Raw genomic sequence first — 15,220 nt, 5'->3', positions numbered from 1 at the left:
TATATTTTTGTTTAGTATATATTGACATAATCTCTCGTGGACAGACTAAGTAAACATAACTGTCCTAATTACGTGAGATTCTAGTTAATAATAATAATAATAATATGCCATTTAGCAGACGCTTTTATCCAAAGCGACTTACAGTCATGCGTGCATACATTATTTTATTTTTTGTGTATGGGTGGTCCCGGGGATCGAACCCACTACCTTGGCGTTACAAGCGCCGTGCTCTACCAGCTGAGCTACAGAGGACCACTAGTTCTGGGTTAACCGAGATTAATATTGACATAACATAGCCTAACACAACACAATGTTGTTATCCATATTAGTGTGAAATTATTTCACTATTAGAATGATATCAATAATATTGATGAGTGTTTTGCATTGATCTGTGCCAGGTCCTCCGTTAGGTGTGCGCCTGTAATCTCTATTTAAAGAGGGGTTAATAGTATACACGTGTCAGGGCTGACTGGAGGGCTAAATGTGCAGCAATAGCTCAACGCACCGTCATAAAAATTACATTCAAAAGTTTGTTTTATTATATTAAGACTTTCAAATGTCATGGTGTATCCTTTTATGTAACTATGTCACAACGATCATTTAATTAAGACCTAAATAGACCTACAAAAATGTTTGAATACTAACGCCCTTTCGGATATTTGAATATTCTAATAACCGTGCCCATTTCTAATCCATATGACATAATATATTAACAGTACAAGACAGACAGACTGATACGTTCATAGGAGCACATATTTCCATCTGATACTACTCTGTACATTTATCTCTAGTTGACTTGAATGACCTGCATTTACTTCCATCCTTCCAATTACAGTTGAAGTCGGAAGTTTACATACACCTTAGCCAAATACATTTAAACTCAGTTTTTCACAATTCCTGACATTTAATCCTAGTAAAGAATTCCCTGTCTTAGGTCAGTTAGGATCACCACTTTATTTTAAGAATGTGAAATGTCAGAATAATAGAATAGAGAATGATTTATTTCAGCATTTTTTTACATTTACATTTTAGTCATTTAGCAGACGCTCTTATCCAGAGCGACTTACAGTTAGTGAATACATATATTTTTTTTTATACTGGCCCCCCGTGGGAATCGAACCCACAACCCTGGCGTTGCAAAAACGCCATGCTCTATCAACTGAGCTACATCCCTGCCGGCCATTCCCTCCCCTACCCTGGACGACGCTGGGCCAATTGTGCGCCGCCCCTGAGTCTCCCGGTCGCGGCCGGCTGCGACAGAGCCTGGATTCGAACCAGGATCTCTAGTGGCACAGTTAGTACTGCGATGCAGTGCCTTAGACCACTGCGCCACTCAGGAGTGTTCCTTTTTCACATTCCCAGTGGGTCAGAAGTTTACATGCACTCAATTAGTATTTGGTAGCATTGCCTTTAAATTGTTTAACTTGGGTCAAACGTTTCGGGCAGCCTTCCACAAGCTTACCACAATAAATTGGGTGAATTTTGGCCCATTCCTCCTGACAGAGCTGGTATAACTGAGTCAGGTTTGTAGGCCTCCTTGCTCGCACACACTTTTTCAGTTCTGCCCACACATTTTCTATAGGATTGAGGTCAGGGCTTTGTGATGGCCACTCCAATACCTTGACTTTTTTGTCCTTAAGCCATTTTGCCACAACTTTGGAAGTATGCTTGGGATCATTGTCCATTTGGAAGACCCATTTGCGACCAAGCTTTAACTTCCTGACTGATGTCTTGAGATGTTGTTTCAATATATCCAGATAATTTTCCTTCCTCATGATGCCATCTATTTTGTGAAGTGCACCAGTCCCTCCTGCAGCAAAGCACCCCCACAGCATGATGCTGCCACCCCCGTGCTTCACGGTTGGGATGGTGTTCTTCGGCTTGCAAGCCTCCCCGTTTTTCCTCCTAACATAACGATGGTCATTATGGCCAAACAGTTCTATTTTTGTTTCATCAGACCAGAGGACATTTCTCCAAAAAGTACGATCTTTGTCCCCATGTGCATTTGCAAACCGTAGTCTGCCTTTTTTATGGCCGTTTTGGAGCAGTGGCTTCTTCCTTGCTGAGCGGCCTTTCAGGTTATATCGATATAGGACTCGTTTTACTGTGGATATAGATACTTTTGTACCTGTTTCCTCCAGCATCTTGACAAGGTCCTTTGCTGTTGTTCTGGGATTGATTTGCACTTTTCACACCAAAGTACGTTCATCTCTAGGAGACAGAACGTGTCTTCTTCCTGAGCGGTATGACGGCTGCGTGGTCCCATGGTGTTTATACTTGCAGACTATTGTTTGTACAGATGAATGTGGTACCTTCAGGCGTTTGGAAATTGCTCCCAAGGATGAACCAGACTTGTGGAGGTCTACAATTTTTTTTCTGATGTCTTGGCTGATTTATTTTGATTTTCCCATGATGTCAAGCAAAGAGGCACTGAGTTTGAAGGTAGGCCTTGAAATACATCCACAGGTACACCTCCAATTGACTCAAATTATGTCAATTGGCCTATCAGAAGCTTCTACAGCCATGACATCATTTTCTGGAATTTTCCAAGCTGTTTTAAGGCACAGTCAAATTTGTTTATGTAATCTTCTGACTCACTGGAATTGTGATACAGTGAATTGTGAAATAATCTGTCTGTAAACAATTGTTGGAAAAATTACTTGTGTCATGCACAAATTAGATGTCCTACCCGACTTGCCCAAACTATAGCTTGTTAACAAGAAATTTGTGGAGTTGTTGAAAACAAGTTTTAATGACTCCAACCTAAGTGTATGTAAACCTCCGACTTCAACTGTATATTCCTGTCTTACCGTTATGTTGCTTCATCTCAGGGGGCTTTCTCATCACTTCCTGCTTTTAACTGTCAACACCTGGGATGGTCAAAAGTCGTACTCTATATAGGGAACAGTGCCATCTGGGACACATCCCCAGGTTATAACCTGGCTTCTATATCAGCTACCCACTCACTGTGACCTTTCAATGATCAGTTTATCTGACCTTTCAATGACCAGTTTACCTGACCTTTCAATTACCAGTTTACCTGACCTTTCAATGATCAGTTTACCTGACCTTTCAATTACCAGTTTACCTGACCTTTCAATGATCAGTTTACCTGACCTTTCAATTACCAGTTTACCTGACCTTTCAATGATCAGTTTACCTGACCTTTCAATTACCAGTTTACCTGACCTTTCAATGATCAGTTTACCTGACCTTTCAATGATCAGTTTACCTGACCTTTCAATTACCAGTTTACCTGACCGACTCACATTCATCATCATCACCCCAACAGACCCATTCTTCTTCTTCTGCGGGTTTTTGCTAGCCTGGGAGCCAGTCGGTTTCTGCTCTCTTTCCAACTCCTTCTGGATGACAAGCGGACTGCCACCCAGGCTAGGTTACAGCTGTCAGCCAAGGCAGCTGGACTGGACTGGACCATTATTGGTTTCCTTCCCGTGTGGCTCTATTGAAGGCTCCAAACATTTTGGGGTAATGTTTTGTACAATACAACTTTATTTGTCCAAGTGTTACATCAGAAATGTGTCTTCTGCTCTGCTTATGACAACATGAATGAAGAGCAGTAGAGAGTTGACTTAGTAGTTGGTAGAATTATTATTTATGTGTTTTTTGTCAGTCTGGATTATGCATTCTGTCTCCCATGGTAAAAAAAAGAAATGCACACACTGAAATGCATTACTTAATAATCCGATGGCGAGTTCCTTTGCAGTAAACAAATATTTATGCCGGTTATTTATTGGGTCATGTTTCATCTTCCATCTTCCATGTTACGCTGCGCATGAAGAATTACCCCCCCCACCCGTTGACAGTACTACCTGTATTATATATTTTTCTGACAGATATCTTTGCACATTGCTGTTGACATGGATTTGTACAATTTGCAGCTGCACAATGTGGCGTTTCTTATATATATATATATATATATATATATATATATATATATATATATATATATATAAAACGACCTGGAGAAAGAACGTTATGATATTAATCACAGTAGGTCTGCTGTACAGTAGACTGAGGCTTCGTCCCAAATGGCACCCTATTCCCTTTATAGTGCACTTATAGGGTATCCTGGTCAAAAGTAGTGCACTAATATAGGGAATAGGGTACCATTTGGGACACATCCTGAGTTTGACTCTTTCAAGAGGGGCTTTTGCTACATGTATTGAATTTGCCATTATTGATGAATGGACGTTTATGATAAATCACTTCCCCAGTCACATCTGAGAGGAATCCCCTGTATGGTAGGAGCTTATCGACTAAATCACTGTAGAACAATTAAATCACCATCTAGATTTATTACGTAGGAAGGTTATATCTGAGCTAGATTTAAACTAGACTTGAACAAGAGAGCACTGTGAGAATCACCATCTAGATTTAAACTAGACTTGAACAAGAGAGCACTGTGAGAATCACCATCTAGATTTAAACTAGACTTGAACAAGAGAGCACTGTGAGAATCACCATCTAGATTTAAACTAGACTTGAACAAGAGAGCACTGTAGGAATCACCATCTAGATTTAAACTAGACTTGAACAAGAGAGCACTGTGAGAATCACCATCTAGATTTAAACTAGACTTGAACAAGAGAGCACTGTGAGAATCACCATCTAGATTTAAACTAGACTTGAACAAGAGAGCACTGTGAGAATCACCATCTAGATTTAAACTAGACTTGAACAAGAGAGCACAGTGAGAATCACCATCTAGATTTAAACTAGACTTGAACAAGAGAGCACTGTGAGAATCACCATCTAGATTTAAACTAGACTTGAACAAGAGAGCACTGTGAGAATCACCATCTAGATTTAAACTAGACTTGAACAAGAGAGCACTGTGAGAATCACCATCTAGATTTAAACTAGACTTGAACAAGAGAGCACTGTGAGAATCACCATCTAGATTTAAACTAGACTTGAACAAGAGAGCACAGTGAGAATCACCATCTAGATTTAAACTAGACTTGAACAAGAGAGCACTGTGAGAATCACCATCTAGATTTAAACTAGACTTGAACAAGAGAGCACTGTGAGAATCACCATCTAGATTTAAACTAGACTTGAACAAGAGAGCACTGTAGGAATCACCATCTAGATTTAAACTAGACTTGAACAAGAGAGCACTGTGAGAATCACCATCTAGATTTAAACTAGACTTGAACAAGAGAGCACTGTGAGAATCACCATCTAGATTTAAACTAGACTTGAACAAGAGAGCACTGTGAGAATCACCATCTAGATTTAAACTAGACTTGAACAAGAGAGCACAGTGAGAATCACCATCTAGATTTAAACTAGACTTGAACAAGAGAGCACTGTGAGAATCACCATCTAGATTTAAACTAGACTTGAACAAGAGAGCACTGTGAGAATCACCATCCAGATTTAAACTAGACTTGAACAAGAGAGCACAGTGAGAATCACCATCTAGATTTAAACTAGACTTGAACAAGAGAGCACTGTGAGAATCACCATCTAGATTTAAACTAGACTTGAACAAGAGAGCACTGTGAGAATCACCATCTAGATTTAAACTAGACTTGAACAAGAGAGCACTGTGAGAATCACCATCTAGATTTAAACTAGACTTGAACAAGAGAGCACAGTGAGAATCACCATCTAGATTTAAACTAGACTTGAACAAGAGAGCACAGTGAGAATCACCATCTAGATTTAAACTAGACTTGAACAAGAGAGCACTGTGAGAATCACCATCTAGATTTAAACTAGACTTGAACAAGAGAGCACTGTGAGAATCACCATCTAGATTTAAACTAGACTTGAACAAGAGAGCACTCTGAGACATTGGCTTTTGTGATTCACAGTTTAAGATACTTTTGAACTATTCATACGTTTTAATGTTGAGCGGCATAATAGCTTTAGAAAATAGTTTTTCCTGCTGTTTTTACAGCTTTTCTAATTGCTAAAGAGAAATGGAAAGAATGAAATGCTGCACTGTTTATACAACTGCAGGCCTTTGGAATATTCCCTCAGAATTGTAAGGGGGAATTTACAATCCAAATCATTGAATCATTGAGTCCATTTACATTAGGGGTTGATTAAAATGCCTACATAAACTAATTAAAACCCACTGTAATCAGTGTGTGCATTTCTTTACTACGTCTTCCTCTTGTCTTTCAGGACCCCACTGTGAGACAGAAATGAACGAGTGTTCCTCCAACCCCTGTCTGCACAGTGGGACATGCTTGGACTCTGTTGGCTCCTACACGTGCAGGTGTCCCCCAGGTACGTATGTTGTGCCCCCTCACATTCAGTTTCACTAACGCAGGGGCCTATCCATCCCAGCCCCAAACAAGCCATTGCATGCATCCCAAATGGAACCTTATTCCCTGTGTAGTGCACTTCTTTTGAGCAGTTCTATGGGTCCTGGTCAAAAGTAGTGCACTATAAAGGGAATACGGTGCTTTTTAGACTCTGTCCTTTGACTGACAGCTGAGAATATCACTCCACTCATTGCCAGAGCTCATTACTGCAGGAGAATTATGTCAATATTGTGATATGGAATACTCTCTCCTTTCATGGGGCATTCTACTCCTGTATTAATATGATTCTGCAGTAATTGTTTATTTGGCTCGACCGGCTGAGGCTGAATTTACATTCACTGATGTAGTCTGATGGAGATGTCCCACCCTGGAGACGAGAGGGTGTGCGCGTGTGTGTGTGTGTGTGTGACTGGCATGCAAGGCAGAGCTTATGGTGGGCTGCCAGATGATGCTGCACTTTCAATCAGAGCATTGTCCCCCACTCCGTCCACCAGAGTCGGGGTCACTTCCATTTCAATTCAGTCAATTCAGGACGGAAACGGAAATTCAAACCAAATTCCATTTATTCCTCATTAAGAAGCAAAGGAGATAATTGGAATTCCTGATTACATCCTGAATTGACAGGATTTAAATGGAATTGAGCACGACCCTGGTGTCCACTTCACCACCATCTGTCCAGCATCCCAAATGGCGCCCTATTTCCTATATATAGAGCTCTGGTCAAAAGTAGTGCACTGTATGGGGAATAGTGTGCCATTTGGGACACAGCGCTGGAGCTCATCTTTAACACCAGAGATGAGGGCAGGTTATTCTGAACGAGTTGTCCTCCAGCAGGCCATGATCAGTCTTTTTTTTGTCTTGAAAAGTCTGGCTTTAGAATCAGTCTACAGTCAACTATTACCTAGTTTGTTACATTAGAAGTACGTTTCCTGGACCAAATTGACATAGAAAGAAGCGGTACCCCCAAGCCATAAGACTCCTGAACAGCTAATCATGGCTACCCAGACTATTTGCATTGCCCCCCCCCACCTCACCCCAACCCCCTCTTTTACGCTGCTGCTACTCTGTTTATTATTTATGCATAGTCACTTTAACTCTACCCACATGTACATATTACCTCAATTACCTCGACTAACCTGTGGCCCCGCACATTGACTCTCTACCGGTACCCCCTGTATATAGCCTCCCTACTGTTATTTTATTTTACTGCTGCTCTTTAATGATTTGCTTTTTTTTTTTTTTTCTTAAACTTAAGGGCTTGTAAGTAAGCATTTCACTGTAATGTCTACACCTGTTGTATTCGGTGCGTGTGGCCAATAACATGTGATGTGATGTGATTTAGAAGCGGTGGATCTGGTCCATGTGTTATTTCTATACCTGTCATACTTAAGTTTTGTTTTTGCATCTTTTACTTTCGATTTTTTACACCATTTTCAAACAGCTGAAAATACAATAATTTTGGTTATTGAAAATATATTTCACAGCTTTTTAGATGGTACAATGAAATTAGGCAAACTATTAGAATTTTTGCAACCAGGAAATGGCGGAGCGATTTCTGCATATTGCACCTTTTAAAGCCTAGGCCTAGACTAAAAAACATGGAAATTATCCATTGAATATGCTTTTAAATCCAGAAGCTTAATCTGTGTTTGGGAAACCGACCCTAGAAGTTTGAGTTAATGGTATCAATCAGAAAATCTTTGCATCTCTTCACAAACTCTTCATCCTATTTTACTTCTTGTTTGGGGGAAAACTCTGTTCCCTTCTCATTTTACCGGTCAGCTGGGTTTTACTCTGCGGCTAATCTCAGTGTTGATGATAATGAGTCTGTTTCACTGCTTCCTTGCAGGGTTTCTGGGCCAGAACTGTGAGGTGGATGTAAATGCCTGTACCCTACCCAACGCCACATGCCCTAGAAACACACATTGTTTGGATCTGCCTGATGGACTGAAGTACACATGTCGCCTACTGTGCCCTCCAAACATACAAGTGGGTGAAACAACACTTATTTTTTTTGCAGAACGTGGGGTGAATCCAAACTTCCATTTAAGTAACATTTTCACTTAATCTCCCATTGACATCAAGGCATGGCTACGTGAAAATGTAGGATATGCCCCCAACTGAACAAACAAACCCCAGCAAACAAATTTGGCGCACTGTACAATTCTCTGATAGCGAACTGCACATCAGACCTGGGTTCAAATACCATTTTAAATCATTTTAAATGCTGGATCTGGGCTAGTTTGTGCTTGTTAACCCCGCCCATCTGGCACTACAGACAGACTAAAGCAAACCCCGCCCATCTGGCACTACAGACAGACTAAAGCAAACCCCGCCCATCTGGCACTACAGACAGACTAAAGCAAACCCCGCCCATCTGGCACTACAGACAGACTAAAGCAAACCCCGCCCATCTGGCACTACAGACAGACTAAAGCAAACCCCGCCCATCTGGCACTACAGACAGACTAAAGCAAACCCCGCCCATCTGGCACTACAGACAGACTAAAGCAAACCCCGCCCATCTGGCACTACAGACAGACTAAAGCAAACCCCGCCCATCTGGCACTACAGACAGACTAAAGCAAACCCCGCCCATCTGGCACTACAGACAGACTAAAGCAAACCCCGCCCATCTGGCACTACAGACAGACTAAAGCAAACCCCGCCCATCTGGCACTACAGACAGACTAAAGCAAACCCCGCCCATCTGGCACTACAGACAGACTAAAGCAAACCCCGCCCATCTGGCACTACAGACAGACTAAAGCAAACCCCGCCCATCTGGCACTACAGACAGACTAAAGCAAACCCCGCCCATCTGGCACTACAGACAGACTAAAGCAAACCCCGCCCATCTGGCACTACATACAGACTAAAGCAAACCCCGCCCATCTGGCACTACATACAGACTAAAGCAAACCCCGCCCATCTGGCACTACATACAGACTAAAGCAAACCCCGCCCATCTGGCACTACATACAGACTAAAGCAAACCCCGCCCATCTGGCACTACAGACAGACTAAAGCAAACCCCGCCCATCTGGCACTACAGACAGACTAAAGCAAACCCCGCTCATCAAGCACTACATACAGACTAAAGCAAACCCCGCCCATCTGGCACTACATACAGACTAAAGCAAACCCCGCCCATCTGGCACTACAGACAGACTAAAGCAAACCCCGCCCATCTGGCACTACAGACAGACTAAAGCAAACCCCGCTCATCAAGCACTACATACAGACTAAAGCAAACCCCGCCCATCTGGCACTACAGACAGACTAAAGCAAACCCCGCCCATCTGGCACTACATACAGACTAAAGCAAACCCCGCCCATCTGGCACTACAGACAGACTAAAGCAAACCCCGCCCATCTGGCACTACATACAGACTAAAGCAAACCCCGCCCATCTGGCACTACAGACAGACTAAAGCAAACCCCGCCCATCTGGCACTACAGACAGACTAAAGCAAACCCCGCCCATCTGGCACTACAGACAGACTAAAGCAAACCCCGCCCATCTGGCACTACAGACAGACTAAACCAAACCCCGCCCATCTGGCACTACAGACAGACTAAAGCAAACCCCGCCCATCTGGCACTACAGACAGACTAAAGCAAACCCCGCTCATCAAGCACTACATACAGACTAAAGCAAACCCCGCCCATCTGGCACTACAGACAGACTAAAGCAAACCCCGCCCATCTGGCACTACAGACAGACTAAAGCAAACCCCGCCCATCTGGCACTACAGACAGACTAAAGCAAACCCCGCCCATCTGGCACTACAGACAGACTAAAGCAAACCCCGCCCATCTGGCACTACAGACAGACTAAAGCAAACCCCGCCCATCTGGCACTACAGACAGACTAAAGCAAACCCCGCCCATCTGGCACTACAGACAGACTAAAGCAAACCCCGCCCATCTGGCACTACAGACAGACTAAAGCAAACCCCGCCCATCTGGCACTACAGACAGACTAAAGCAAACCCCGCCCATCTGGCACTACAGACAAACTAAAGAAAATGTTCTAAGTATTTAAAAGATATTAAATATTATTAGATCCCAGGCTGCTGCTGCTTATAGAAGACTAAACATATTAGCAACGCGCATGCCCCGCCCACCTGAGGATCTCTCCTTTTCAGCCATATATTTCCTGTTTGAGGGGTGCAAAATCCACTTGGCACCTAAATCTCACGCAATAGATTGCTTTTATTTTACTCTTTCCCACTCGTGCTTGTGCCATTAGTTTTTTCCCGTTAACGTAACGTCTGCGGGAACATTTGTAATGACCTGTCAAACACTCTGGGAATGGCTGAAATGGGCTCAATGGAATAAAATAGTTTTCCGTTGCATCTATAAAAACGCTGACGCTTGGTCTGGGATTTACCGTCTCAACAGTTCCATCACAAGAACGAGAAGAAAGAGAACGTTCATTTTGTGTTTGGAAAAAATGTCATGATTGAATACAGTTGAAATGTTTACAAATTAGAAAGCAACTTCCGAGAAGGAACACTTGGATTATAGTGATATTATATCTGATCTCGCAAACAATGTAAAGTATGTTTAGATAGGTGTACGAGCCAAGCGTTTTGATTTTAAATCCAATGGGTATCTTGCTTGACATACCTGTTTAATAACGTACGAGAATGTGACAACAACAATACTGAATAATTAATGAGGCAATCTAGATGGCGCAGGTAGGACTAGACAGAGCAAGTTTTTGGTGGTTTCAGCCCAGTTCCACCCATTTATGTTAATTTATTCAATTATGCAAATGCACCCAGGGTATATATATTCAAATGAGGCACATATAATTTTCTTTATTTTGTCACAAAATATTTAAAAAATAACTGATATACTGAGGAAATATATATATATGAGTGCATTATATGATAAAAGTGACATTTTACAATAAATGGAATACCTGAAATCCCACCAAAATGCATTCATTATTTGTCCTTGCCAGTACAATGTTTTATGTGCTATAATTCAGTCAATATCTGATTGATTAAAAAAATGCATAAAGTTTGAAGTATCTTCATTGTCCAACTGTTGCATTTATTAGAACTGTTTTTTAAACCTTTTATACATTTCACTGACCGTTGCTAAGCATATTGACAAATTAGTCACACCTCTATGATGATTGCCCCGTAAAATGGTTTGGAATGTTGCCATTAATCAGGACATTGTAGTCTCATTAGACAAATTAACATGGAACACACACACACACACACACACACACACACACACACACACACACAAGCAGTGTTGTCCCTGCAGATAGTTTAATTGAAGCAATCACAATGTATTTTATGATGTAAATTGTCGAACTCAAACACTATCTACGCATTGATGGAAAATCACTGTCTGCATTATGTCTAACCACTGTATTCATCCCAGTGGATCACGATGAGATGTAGAAATACAATACATTACAATACATTACGCTTCATAACAATATCCTGTCTTTGATAAGAATCAAAATGTCATACAACATGGAATAGAGTGAAGGAAAGAGCCGTTGGGCTGTGGAATCCAATATTGAATCTAGCTACACATCATATCAAAGATTCCGCCAGCTTTTCAAAAGAAACAAGATGTGATTTGCTTTGCAAAAGGACTGAGTTATTTGGTACAGTATTACATAGTGAATAAGCACTTGTTGTGTGATGTCTTCACATGTCATTTTGGAGTAAATTAATACATATTGATGTGTCTGCCAATTTTCTCTTTTGTGTGTACAGCCATGTGCCAACGGAGGACGTTGTGTCTTGAACAACGCTAGCAGTTACACCTGTGTCTGTACACCTGGATGGGCAGGACGTAACTGCCACTTAAACATCAATGATTGTGTTCAGCACTGGTGTCAAAACGGGGCCACTTGTGTGGATGAGATTGATGGTTACAGGTGAGTGTCTAAGGCAGGGTCTCAAATACACTGTTCAGTGTTTTCCCTATATTCATTTAGCGCCACTCCAAAAAATATTATATAAAAAAATTGTGAAATGGGTAAATCATTTTCAGTATAAACTTAAAAGTATGTAGAAATTGAGCATATTTTTAAATAAGATAATCTTTTAGAACTAACAATCACCAAAATAAAAACTAAACAGTCAGGGAGAATCTAAAATTCAAAAAAGTCATGGCCCATTGATTTTGTTATAATGTTTGAGTCACTCAGATGGCATACGAACACGGCATTAACCATGGTAAAATGTGTAGAATTGCAGGAAACTAATTTAAAAAATTTGTTTATTAGTAAAACGTTAAGTCCCCTATTTAGGGGACTTTGACCGGTCCTGGACCGGTTCCGACCAAGATTTCTGTGTACAGAGCGCTGTGTGAACTGTGCAACATCAACAACATTCCACATTTTGTTGTGTTAAACTGGATTACATTCTTAATAAAAAAAAATATCTACACACAATACCCCATAATGACAAAGTGAAAACATGTTTGTGTTTTGTTTTTAGCAAATATATTGAAAATCAATTATTGCTTTGCACTCCGTGAAGCTCTGGTTGTCCCGCTTCACATGTCCCTCTCCGCTGTCATCTGAGATGCAGTATGTGAAATCTGACACCTCATATATAAATATTTCTGTATTTAATTTTCAATACATTTTCAAAAATCTAAAAAAGAACATGTTTTCACTTTGTCATTATGGGGTATTGTCTGTAGATGGGTGAGATAATTTGTTTTGTTTTTTATCCATTTTGAATTCAGGCTGTAACAACAAAAAGTCAAGGGGTATGAATCCTTTCTGAAGGCACTGTAACTGGTTTTAAGTACTGTCTATTTGTAGGCTGAGGTGGTCTACTGGTTAAGGCTGCTGCCTTCAGTGCGCACGCATACTGTGTCGGTTGGGTTGAAATCCGTCACAGGCCATTCATTCTGGCACTAAACTTCTCTCCCATCTTTCCTGTCTTTCTCTCTGTCCTCTATCCAATAAAGAAATACGGTATGTTTAGGGCAACCGCTGCTCCGATGGTTACCTCATCAATGGGGTAATACAGAATAGAAAAAGTATTAGAAACTCCATTAACAATTGCTGCTTTGCAATTCCCTCTAGGATGCTAGAAAACAAATGAAAATCCATTTAGAAATTCTCAAAAAATGTTTTGGTAACACTTCACTTAAGACACACAGCTGTAATGCATTACAAGGCAGTCTTAATGCATCTTAAGACTTGTCGGAAGTATCTATGAACGGTGTCTGTTAATATCATATTATAATGGATGTCACTGTCACCAGCTGCCTTTGTCCCAGAGGATACAGCGGTAGCTACTGTGAGATGGACGTTGATCACTGTATTGGCCATCTCTGCTCTGAGCACGGCGTATGTCTAGACCAACAACACAACTATACCTGTCGCTGTGAGCTCGGGTTCCAGGGGAGGTACTGTGAGCGGGAGACGGACAAGTGTAAGAGTTCCCCGTGTGCCAGTGGTGCCACCTGTGAGGATGTCATCGGAGGCTATCAATGCCACTGCCCCCCGGGGTTTGAAGGTAGGCCTACAGTATGTTAAACTGGTGATAACATTCATCTCTTGTTTTATGTAGTGTTCTCTATAGAAAACAGTTGATTTCAGGTCAACTCACCAACTAACCTACTAAATAATAAAGAAACGAGCGGCAGGGTTTTTCCTTAGTTCATTGTTGTCAATATGTGTCGTCCTTTATCGTGGTGCTTTCATTGATTTGAAACCGTTAAAGGAATACCTCAACCAAATTACAAATGAACACATTTGTTCCCTTAACTTGGAAAAACAATGTTGATAACCAAAAAGAGAACATGGCATAGCAGCATCTCTTGAAAATATCCCAAATGTACAGATGAAAATATAAACGCAACATGTAAAGTGTTGGTCCCATGTTTCATGAGCTAAAATGAAAGATCCCTCAAATGCTGTGCACAAATTTGTTTACATCCCTGTTAGTGAGCATTTCTCCTTTGCCAAGATAATCCATCCACCTGACAGATGTGGCATATCAAGAAGCTGATTAAAAAGCATGATCATTACACAGGTGCACCTTGTGCTGAGGACAATAAAAGGCCACTCTAAAAATGGGCGGCAGGTAGCTTAGTGGTTAAGAGTGTTGTGCCAGTAACCGAAAGGTCGCTGGTTCTAATCCCCGAGCCGACTAGGTGAAAAATCTGTCTATGTGCCCTTGAGCAAGGCACTTAGCCCTAATTGCTCCTGTAAGTTGCTCTGGATAAGAGCGTCTGCTAAATGACTAATAATAATAATAATAATGAAAAAAAAGTTTTTTCACACAACACAATGCCACAGGTGTCAAGTTTTGATGGAGCATGCAGTTGGCATGCTGACTACAGGAATGTCCACCAGAGTTGTTGCCAGAGAATTTAATGTTAATTTCTCTACCATAAGCCGCTTTCAACATCGTTTTAGAGAATTTGGCAGTACGTCCAACCGGCCTTACAACCGCAGACTACGTGTAACCACGCCAACCCAGCACCTCCACATCCGGCATCTTCACATGCGTGATCGTCTGAGACCAGCCACTGAAACTAAGGAGTATTTCTGTCTGTAATAAAGCCCTTTTGTGGAGAAAAACTAATTACATTTACATTTTAGTCATTTAGCAGACGCTCTTATCCAGAGCGACTTACAGTTAGTGAATACATTTTTTTTTTATACTGGCCCTCCGTGGGAATCGAACCCACAACCCTGGCGTTGCAAACGCCATGCTCTATCAACTGAGCTACATCCCTGCTGGCCATTCCCTCCCCTACCCTGGACGACGCTGGGCCAATTGTGCGCCGCCCATGAGTCTCCCGGTTGCGGCCGGCTGCGACAGAGCCTGGATTCGAACCAGGATCTCTAGTGGCACAGTTAGCACTGCGATGCAGTGCCTTATACCACTGCGCCACTCAGGAGTATG

At 41.5% G+C, this 15,220-nt stretch overlaps 1 protein-coding gene across 1 annotated transcript in view; it reads left to right on the top strand.

Annotated features, from left to right (window-relative positions):
• Positions 1 to 15,220, top strand: part of LOC311118650 (uncharacterized protein) — a gene marked incomplete at both ends in the record, with an annotated part of 194,103 nt that overhangs the window by 14,283 nt on the left and 164,600 nt on the right. Inside the window, 4 exons of the mRNA XM_084157660.1 lie at positions 6,163 to 6,267; positions 8,155 to 8,294; positions 12,059 to 12,222; positions 13,569 to 13,822. Of these exons, the coding sequence (XP_084013786.1) occupies positions 6,163 to 6,267; positions 8,155 to 8,294; positions 12,059 to 12,222; positions 13,569 to 13,822 (663 nt within the window). The remainder of the gene's footprint in view (positions 1 to 6,162; positions 6,268 to 8,154; positions 8,295 to 12,058; positions 12,223 to 13,568; positions 13,823 to 15,220) is intronic.

The sequence above is a fragment of the Coregonus lavaretus genome (genome assembly GCF_964263955.1).
Source record: "Coregonus lavaretus genome assembly, chromosome: 1".
NCBI lineage: Eukaryota > Metazoa > Chordata > Actinopteri > Salmoniformes > Salmonidae > Coregonus > Coregonus lavaretus.
The sequence above is the reverse complement of the archived record's forward strand: the minus strand, read 5'-3'. Positions and strand labels throughout refer to the sequence as shown.